The sequence below is a fragment of the Vulpes lagopus genome, chromosome X, assembly GCF_018345385.1.
Source record: "Vulpes lagopus strain Blue_001 chromosome X, ASM1834538v1, whole genome shotgun sequence".
In the NCBI taxonomy this organism is placed as follows: domain Eukaryota; kingdom Metazoa; phylum Chordata; class Mammalia; order Carnivora; family Canidae; genus Vulpes; species Vulpes lagopus.
The window spans coordinates 8,179,813-8,190,473 of NC_054848.1; the positions used below are offsets into that span (position 1 = coordinate 8,179,813).

The 10,661-nt window shown below is 49.0% G+C and overlaps 1 protein-coding gene across 1 annotated transcript in view; it reads right to left on the reverse strand.

The window, feature by feature from the left end:
• Positions 1-10,035, reverse strand: part of ARHGAP6 (Rho GTPase activating protein 6) — a 477,361-nt gene extending 467,326 nt beyond the window's left edge. The window contains exon 1 of the mRNA XM_041740355.1: positions 8,852-10,035. Within this exon, the coding sequence (XP_041596289.1) occupies positions 8,852-9,430 (579 nt within the window). The 5' untranslated portion in view covers positions 9,431-10,035. The remainder of the gene's footprint in view (positions 1-8,851) is intronic.
• Between the last annotated feature and the right edge of the window lie 626 nt (positions 10,036-10,661).

Below are 10,661 nucleotides of genomic sequence, written 5' to 3' on the forward strand. Positions count from 1 at the left end.
CTCTCTCTCTGTGTCTCTGATGAAGAAACAAATAAAATCTTCTTAAAAAAAATAAAGTGCACAACTCAGCAACATCTTAAAGGATATTCAGCAGGTTGTGCAACTATCACCTCTATCTCATTCCAGAACATGTTCAACATCCCAAAAAGAAACTTAGTATTCATTAGCAGTCACTCCCCATCCCTCCCTACTGCCAGCCTCTGGCAGCCACTCATCTACTTTGTTTCTGTCTGGATTTGCCTATTCTGGACAGTTCATATAAACAGAATCATATAATTTGTGGCCCTTTGTGACTAGCTTATTTCACTTAGCTTGTTTTCAAGATTCATCCGCGTTCTAGCAAGTATCAACACCTCGTTCCATTTTATTGCCGAATTATCTTGCATCGCATGGATAGAACACAGTGTGTTTATCCATTCATCTACTGATGGGCAGTTGGTTATTTCCACCATGTTGGCTATTACAATAATGCTGCTATGGATACTCATGGGCATGGTTTTGCATGGATATACTTTCACTTCTCTTGAATATGTACCTAGAGGTGGAATTACTGAGTCATATGGTAACTCTGTGTTTAATTTTTCAAGAAACCACCATGCTGTTTTTCAAAGCCACTGTACCATTCTGCATTGTCACCAACACTGTAGGAGCATTTCAAATTCTAGACATTCTTGCCAACACCTGTTATCCCTTTTTTTGCAGCCATCTTAGTGGGTATGAAGTGGTGTGTCACTGTGGTTTCGATTTGCAGTTCCCTAATAGCACGTGAGCATATCATTCTTTACCTACTAACACACTCTACTACCATTTTTTCACACATTACATTCCACCCCTTCTGCCATATTTTAACACAGTTGCAATGATAGTCTCACTCTCTTTTTCATAAGCAACGGCCCAGAGAGGATGCAGTAAACTGTAGAATAAGATTCCATGCCGCAAAGGTGTATCTCCAGGATTTGGAAAACTGCTGTCAGAATACAGACTCCCTCAGTCATTGACTGGATTCTGATATGAAACACACTTTCCCGGCTGCAGGCACCAGACTGGAAGAATCAGAATCCCACTGTGGAAAAATAAGCTCACGATTCTGCAAACCCTGGATGTGTCACGATATGCACCATACTCAAAGCTTATTTATTTTGAGATGGCATCTGGTTGAGCCAAGAAGTGGAAATGGAGCTTTCTCAGACAGATATGGGACCAGGTGATCAAAAGCAGAGTAAGAAGGAGAGAAGGTGTGATGGCTGTCAGACTGACGCTCTGCCATCTGGCACTCTCATACTCCATTCTTGTTGGACTTCTGTAAGTTCCTGAAGTGTCCTACCTTCCCTCCGACCTACAGGCTGTTCCTTCCAGCCAGCATGCCGCCTGCCTTCCTTTTCATTTGGCAAAGCCTCCTTATCCACTGCGTTCAGTTTAGACATCCCAGTTGCCCTTAGTCCTTGTGATGGTTTTCTGTGGCCGCTGTGACAAATCACCACAAACACTGAAGCTTAAAACAACACACATTTATTCTCTTACAGCTCTGGAGGTCAGAAGTCCCACTGGACTAGGATGAAGACGTTGGCAGGGCTGCACCCCTTCTGCAGGTTCTAGGATCTACATCCGATCTACATCCTCGCCCTTTTCAGCTTCTAGAGGCTGCTGCATTCCTTGGCATGTGACTCCTCCTTCCATTTTCAAAGCCAGCAGTGTAGCATCTTCAAAACCAAGTCATCCTTCCTTTTCTTTCTTCCCTCCCTTCCTCCCTCTGGCTCCCCTCCCTCCGTCTCTCTCTCTATCCCACTCATTTATCCCCACATCTCCTTCTCTGACTCTGACCCTCCTGCTTCCCTCTTATAAGGACTCTTGTAATGCCATTGGCTCACCCAGATAACCCCAGATCATCCCCCACCTCCAGATACTTACCTTAGTACATCTGCATAGTCCCTTTTGCCATGTAAGGTAGTGTATCCATGGGTTCTGGGAACAGGGACACGGATATTTGGGGGCCATTGTCCTGTCTACGGTAGTCCTCCTGTAGTAATGCCACAGCATTCTGAACAGTACAGCGGCCTATTTATCCGAAAGTATTATTTTCATAAAAGGATTAGCACCCTGTGGGACCATGCCTGTTTGTTCCACGTATATCCCCCATGTCAAGGGCATAGCTGGTACTCAATAACTATTTGATGACTGCCTAGCTGAAGGACTGGTTTGGCTTTCCCCGCCCAGAGTTCCTGGGGAAGGGGAGAAGGTGGGCCGAGACTCTATTGTAAAAGCCTTTAAAATGACTCACTAAGCAGTTTGGATTTCATTCTGTACATCCTGAGTCCCAGCAAGGGTTTCTGCTCAGAAAGTTAACATTATTACAAAGTGTCTTTGGAGGAAAAGGCCCATAAGCCAGATGGGAAGAGGGAGAAACTGAAGGCAGGGTAGCCAAGCAGGAGGCCACAGCCTATGAGGACCCAGCCGAGGCAACAGCAGGGAGAAGGTACAGCTGCAGAAAGATGTAGGAAGAATGGAGCAAATGAGAAGTAAACACAGCAGGATAGAGTGACTTATTTGAGAAGATAGGAGAAAGCAGAGGGGAGCGCGCTGGAGATGCCTGCAACCTGGGAGCAGTAAGCAGGCGGAAGAATGGTGACACCAACCAAAATAAGGAATGCAGAAAGGGGACCGCGCTCAGAGGGAAGAGGACTGACCTGCTCTGCTCTGGACACACAGAACACGCGGAGTCCGGCGGACAGCGGGAGCAGACGTCCAGGAGGCCATCAGAAATGTGAGGAACCCAATCACCCCCAGACGGATGATGGCTCACGTCGCAAGGCTGAACGAGATCATCACAGGAGAACGATGTGAAGGAAAAACACAAGACCATGGGGACGGGTGGACAAAGAGTGGCACAGAGACAGAGGAGCACGAAGAGATGCTGGAGATGGAGAGGCAGCAGTTGTGACCGGTGGGGGGGGGGGGAAAGGAGGAGTGGGAGCAGGAGCCAGGACAGCACAGGGTGGCAGGTCTGCTCAGAAGTCCAGCCAAAGCTCTAAGAAGAGTCTTGGAATTGCAGTACCTTCGAGAAAACTGATAAGTAATGGGGATAGAAAAGATCCTGCCAAGATATAAGGTGCTCGTGGCCGCAGACTTTTTCCAGCAGTTTGGCAGTTTATACCGAGTCCAGAAGAATCTCCAGGTAGCTCTGCCCTTAACCTGTTTGAATTTGAGCTTAATCCTTCCAGTCCCTCTCTTTAACTGTAAGATAAGGAGGCTGCAGCTAGATGCTCCCCGTAGTCCTTCCGGAGTCTAAAACTTGCTCTTTCCAACCTGCAAATCGCTAAATTCTGGTGAAAGTTCAATGTCCAAGCATCTGAGAAGTTACCTTCACGTTAGTCTCTATTTAAGTTTAAAATTACTTTAGCGATGAATTCTAGCAGAGGGATATTCCAAGAGAGAGCATATGAGAGCTGAGTAACTATATTCCTAATTTATAAGTTCTTACGGCATTATGCGGATTTCAGACATAATTCCTTGGAAAATGCCTTTGTCAATTTCATATTTGCAGCTCTTACTCTAATGACTTCCTCTTTGGTGACACCAGTGAGCCTCTATTTTTAACGACAGTATTCATCTCTGCCCACATTTTAAATTTTAATTCCAGTTTCCACCACTATATATTTACCACTCAATTGTTCCCTACACATATATTTAGACACCCCACATTTTTTTTCCTATCCTCGGTATCTTTCGGAAAGGCTTTTTTTTTTTCCAATTCAGAGCTCTGGTTGACATATACCAGAAAAGAAGAAGAAAATGACAAAGAGTGAACCCAGAAGCATGAGAGAAAACAGTACTGGAAAGCAAAACCTAGAATTCAGTTTCTTGTATAAAGTAGCACATTACGCAGAGTTCCTCAACTTCAGCACTATTGAAAGGTATCGAGCAGGATCATTCTTTGTCGTCACGGTCCGTCCTATACATTGCAAGGTGATGAACAGCATCCCTGGCCTCTACCCACCAGATAGCAGCAGCAACACCCTACCCCAGCTCTGGCAGCCAAAAATGCTGCCAGGTATTGCCAAATGTGCTCAGGGTGCAAACTCATCCACAGGTGAGAACCACATATATGATCATGTTACACCCTCATGCTAAAAAAAAAAAAAAAAAAAAATCACCAATTTCTCCCGTTCTCCACCACAGCTTTTCTCAACCTGGGCATGCTTGACATCGAGAGCCAGAGAACTCTTTGCAGTGGAGCTGCCCTATACATCATAAAATGTTTAGCAGCATTCCTGGCTTCTCCCCCAACTAGATGCCAGTAGCATCTCCTCCTATAATAATAGTAAACAGAATAACGTCCCACCAAAGATGTCCACACCCTAACCTCTGGAACCTGTGAATATGTTAGGTTACATGGCAAAGGGGAATGAAGGTTGCAGATGGAATTAAAGGTTGCTAATCAACTGACCTTAAAATAATGAGATTATCCTGGATTACACAGGTGAGCCCACTGTAATTGCAAGGGTCCTTAAGAGAGTCAGAGGGAGAAAGGATGATGGAAGAGAGTCAAAGGGATGCAACAAGGCTGGCTTTGAAAGGGGAGGGGGACCAATGAAAAAGCAAAGGAAACAGATCTTAGAGCCTTCAGAAAGAACACAGTCCTGCCAACACTTTGACTTTAGCCCAAGAGACCCATTTCAGACCTCTGACCTCCAGAACTGTAAGGTAATAAACTTATGTTGCTCTAAACCACTAAGTTTGGAGTAATTTGTCATGGCAGCGATAGGAAACTAATATATCACCACCCCTAGCTGTGACAACTCAAACTGTCTTCAGACATTGCTAAATGTCCCCTGGGAACAAAGTCACTTGTCACTTCTAGGTTGAGAACCACTACTCCACAAGACGTCCAGTCCAAACCCCTGAGATGTGCACAGTGGGGCTCATCATAATGAATGCTACCCAGACTTTTGAATACTATTATCCAATACACAACGAGACACAGCCTATGCTCCAGGCATACAAAACTTCCAACTTCAAAAGCACTTTACATCCTTTCACCTCTCTGCGGGTTTAATGACAAGAGGTGCCTTGGAGTGTAGGCCATGTGCTTTGGTCCTCCTGCCATTTGCATCCATACCCATAGTTAGTTATTATCCCCCAAATATGTGTGTGATTTCTGGTCTCGTTAGGTTACCATATAGACAGCCATGTGGTTGCTACATAAAATAAGCCATAGATGTCCTCACTCCCTCCTCCAAACCAGTGTTGCACTCAAGCCCCTCTAAGTCCTCTTTGTTGGACACTCTGGCATCACCAACTCCTCTGTGCCTCTACATGTCCATTCCTTTCTCTTTCACCAAGGAACCACCTCCGTCTCTCTTCTAAATGGCAGGCACTCTTGAAGATCAAGTTCAAGTGTTCTCTGCAGAGTGAAGCCTTCCAAAATTCTCCGAAGCACAATGAATCATCACCCTCCCCCGCCCCCAATACACACACACACAGCCCAGTCCCTCACTGTGCCGATCCCTCTGCACTGTACCTATTGGTCAACTCATCTGTCCTTGTCATTAGACTGAGCTCTTTAAGGGCCAACATCATATTTTAGCCTCTCTGCATTTCCAGTACCCAGAGAAATCGTGTGCTTAAGAAGTGCTTATGGGAGGAATGACGAAAAGAAGTCATGGATAGAGAAAGATCATTTTAATTATGGGTTATCAAAGCTGGCAAACTCCAAGTCAGCTATGAGCATAATCCTAGCTCTGATCCATGAGAATTAGGAGAATGTCAGGGTTGGAAGGAGACCTTACTCCTTTGACATCAGAATCAGGGACAGAGATGGGCTTCTAAGAAGAACACAAGTTGAGAAGCATGTACCGACTGTGTCACTGTGCACCATTTATCCCTTTGTTCTCCCTTCTACTCAACAGATACTCTACCCAGCATGTCCACGAATCCGTTTTTGTTAAAATGGTCCTGAAACACATAGTAAGGAAATATTAATAGAGTCATAGCTGACTTTGTTTAATACCTCCTGGTTTCAGACCATAAAATGGCCATTTGGGAACTTTGAGAAAGCACAAGGCATAGAGCTGCAGGCATTTATGAGAGTGGTGGGAGCGGAAGCCAGTGTATGAACAATTTAGTTTAAAACCAGAGAATCTGCTCAAAGAATTAAGCAGAAATAAATGTGATCCATCACTGGCTAAACCTGAATGAAGGTGAATTCTCAGGTTTGGCTATGGATTCAATGGAAGAGAAACAGAATAGTTTAACAAACCGTAAGAGGCATACGTGACTCGAGAGATGTACATGGTTTTGAAAGTGGACGAAGGCCCCAGGGAAACTTGATGCTGGCAGAAACCACTTCCTTGGGCACTTGCTAGATAACCAGCATGAGGTGCTACATTCACCTCACTCGGGCAGTTTTGCCCCCCAGAGAACATTCAACAGTGTCTGTAGACATCTGTCATTGCCACACTGGCGGGGAGGAGTGCTACTGGCATCCAGTGGGTAGAGGCCCAGGATGCTACTAAATATCCTACAAGACATAGGATGGCCTCTACCACAGAGAATCATCTGGCGACAACTGTGAAGAATGCAGAAGCTGAGAAATCCTGAGCCAGAGCAACCCAGGAATGGCACAGGAACCAAAGTGCTCCTCCAGAGCCCACTTTAAGTAACCTTGCAAGGTATCCACGTGCTGGACTTTTGACAGTACTGATAAAGCTTCTCTTTTAGGAGAGAGGATCCAGCTTGTTTGAAAGTGAGAAGAACAAGCAGTGCTCAACTGGAGGAGTTTCCCGGGTTTTTGAGAAGGTTCCAGGGCATTAAACCTTTGAAAGGTAATCTAGGCCATTAAATTCCAGACCCAGGGGTTACAATAGAATATCTGGGCCTCTACTAAACAAATCCAGCCTTGGACCTTCAGTCCATCCAGTCAGTCCATGTCTGCCTCGAGAATAAAGAAATTGGGCACACGCGTGCGTGCGCACATGCACACACACACACACGTGAACATCCGATGAGAAAATGTTGTTCTTTTGCTAGATGAGGCTGGCCGTGTGCTAAGTATTAACCCTGCAAAGAGGTGAGAGTCACGGTAGACAAGCTTGCAGACTGCCCAAATGCTGCATAGAACAGTTAAAAGCCACCAGTACTGCCACAGTTCAGATACATGTTCGTCGATTATGAGATTTTAGTGGAGAAGAAGATAATTTCTAACCAGCCATGGTCATCTACAGAAAAATACCTTGTGGTCATAACAGCAACAGTATCTGTATACTACATTCCAAGTATGTACAGTTGTTAAGAAAAGCAGAGACATTCTTAATGATGCGATTGGGTTTAAACGTGGACGTCAGTGGCTGTCTAATCCAAGAACCTGGCTTGCTTTTGCATTTCTCTCTCCTCTCAACTCATGCAAATTATTCTGATAATGTGTGCGTCAGATATATAGCAGGAATTCACCCCTCCTAAAGACCGAGAGACATTCAACCTCCAGATTTTTTTTATCCTCTCTCTAATGCTAAATTCTCTGTCGGGAAAGAATCTCTTGTTCTCTGACTTGTCTTTCTCCTGCCTGTCTTCCTCAAGAAAATAGGCAGAACAGTCAGCAATGTTTGTTAGTTTTTGTGACCCATACTCCCCACCCAACAGCATGTTACTGTGACATGATAACTAATATTGTATTAATATGTGAGACTAATATTTCTGATTAATACTGTTGGTTTTTCCAAGGCAGTCTATTAAGAGACAAATTTTCATAGTTATCTCATGGTAACAGAGCGAGGTATGATCTCGGATGCTATTTTCAAACTGTTTTCCTTGGTTGTGTTTCCCTGATTTAGTCCAAATCTCCAGCAATTACATGGTATTTCATTTCATTTCTGTAATTCTAACTGTACTTTAAAATCTTTAATTACAACCAATGGAATCTCCCTTCCCTTATGGAAACAGATCCAAGGCAAATCTATAGAATTTGTGAACTGAAAGAGACTGGAAGTTGTTCATTTCTAAAACAACTACTATTTATTCTCTAAAAGCACGCTGCTTTCCAAGTACCCATCGACCACAGTTTCCCAAGAGCTCTATTCTCCATTCTTCTTAACCAGATGGCAAACATTTTAAAGGTACCAAATAGCTCCCTCTGAGTTCCCTATATATTAAAGATTCCTGATAGACATATATTTCATTAACTACTAGTTGTCCGTAGTAGAATTTGGGCATATTTCCATGATCTTTCATAGCCTGAAGCAGAGATCCTTTTTCTCCTAGATTAAACTGCTATTTGGTACCATAGATTTCTGAAATCAGACCTTTAGGGAGAAGAAAAGATCAAAACTAGAGAATTCTAGTAGTTACTCTCCACACAACCCAAACACACACACCTACACACACACACACACACACACACACACACACACACAAACTATCAACAACACCCTCCAGAACAATGTTTCTGAATTCTCTGTAGAACAACCAGATGGCAGGCATATTTCAAAACACAGTACATCCAATCCTTGTAAGAGCCTAGGAATTAGATCATTTGAGTTCTGAAAAATATCCACATTGGATGAAGGGATAAGATGACCCTTTGAAATCGCCTGTAGCAGAAACAGGAAAGCAGAACATCATCTCTCCCTCCAGCTCCCACCACTGCTCCAAAGTGGAGCCAAGAAGTCCTAACAAGACACACATCGGTGGCCCCTAGAGACCTCCCATTTCCAGGCACCATTTAACGGGCCAAAGGGGGACAGCCACACCATGGAAACCTCTCAGTGGGTCCCTGGCTCTGTAAATGTGATGCAATTAAACAACTGCCCAGGTGTCCAGCCTTGGGCCATGAGCAGGCAAAGCACGGTACCCTACCTACCTCGGACTTCCACACAACGTAGGGGTGGCTGTGGCTGTTGGGAGGGGACTGGAACTTCCTCTGCTGGAGCCACCTCCTGGGAGAAGTGAAGATGCCATTAGGGCCACCCCCGGAGGAGCAGAGGATGGCGCTGCGGCCGCTGCCGGGCCCGGCCAAGACTGAAGGCAGGTCCCAGGCCATGCTCTTCTTGAGGCCACCGCGACCCAGGGGGACCTCATAGTCAAAGTGGAAGCTGCCAGACGGTGACTTCTCCAGCGGAGTGCTGGGCGTGGAGAAGGATGAGCAGAGGGGTCTAGGGGGTGGGAGTCGGTTGGCCCGGGGGTGTGGGCCCCGAGGAGAGGACGCCGATCTGGGGCCGAGACCCTCGGCGGCGGGCAGCGGGGAGCAGAGGCGACCCGCGGTGGCCCCCCGCGAGCTGCCCTCCACGCCCGCCTCGCCCCCGCAGCCGCCGATCAGGGCCGGGTCCAAGCTGCGGGTCTGGCGCAGCTTCCTCTTGGAGAAGCCCTTGGCCGAGGCCGCGCCGCCCGAGGCTGGCGAGGAGCAGGAGAAGACACTGTGGAGCAGGCTCTGCGCGGACATCTCGGCGGGACGGTGCCTGAGGACCACGCTCTTCCCGCTCTCGGGGCGCTGGCGACTCGGAACCGGGAAAGGAAGGGGGCTCAGGCTCGGCTGCAGGCGGGGCTGGCCGGACGCTGGCCGCGGGCGGCGGAGGGCAGTGCCCGGCTCACGCGCCACCAGCGCGCTCCAAGTGCCCCAGCGGGTGCAGAAGCAGAAGATCCATCACCAGCCTTCTAGGAAAAGAGGTCGGGCGGCCTCCTGCGGCCGCTAGAACCTTCCCCCAGAGCCCAAGTCGCGAATGGGGCGAGGAGGAGGAGGAGGAGGAGGAGGAAGGTCAGGCGCTCGTTGGGTCCCCAGCTCCAGCCCGCCAGCGCCACTCCCCCTTCGCAGCTCGCGCTCGCTGGCTCCGGACAGCCTCGAAGTCTTCAGCAAGCTCCTCCTCGCGCCCTGAGGACGGTCCCGAGGGCTGGGAGGAGGCCTCCGGGGCGTGCGCTCAGGGGCGTCCGTCGCGCGACCCGCGCTGCGAGAGGGACTTCCTCGGCTCGGCTCCGAAGTCGGGCGCCCCGGCTGCGCCCGGGCTGCGCCGTCCTCGCGTCCCGGCCCCTGAAGCCGCGCGTCTGGCCCCGGCCCGGCGGTCGCGCCCACCCCTCCGAGCGGCTCGGCGCAAGGGGGTCGCCAAGCTCCAGGCGCCCGCGGGGTGCTAGCCTTGCCACCGAGTGGGGACACGGACGGCGCTGTGCCCGGGGCCTCCCAAGGGCCGAGTGGCTCCGCCGGCGGAGGACTGCTGGCTGCGCCCGGGGAGCGAAGAGAGAGCCCCGGGGCGAGCGCCCAAGCCCCGCCGAGAAGGGCTCGGGGTACGGGCAGCCCAGCCGCGGGCCCAGGGCCGGAGCGGAGCTGTCCCCGCACGCTCGCGCGGGAGGCCGGGGGAAGCGGGCGGGAGGGAAGCCAGGGCTGGGCTGGGGCGGAGCCAGGAGCGGGAGAGAGCAGAACGTGGAGATTTCCAGGCGCCAAACCTGGGAGCCGCGCAGGAGAGCGCAGCTCGCCGGTGATACCGGGTTTCCCGGGGAGAAAGCCGGGAGGACGGAAGTTCGGACCTTCTCCCTGTCTCCCATCCCCCACCCAACTCGAGGGGGCGCCAGCTCCACTCACGTTTCTGGAAAGGAAAGGAAGTGTCAGATTGCACCCCACCCACTGGTGTCAGATGGGCAGCCCGGGACGGTTGCTCTGAAGTTGGGAGTTAAATCTCCCGTCT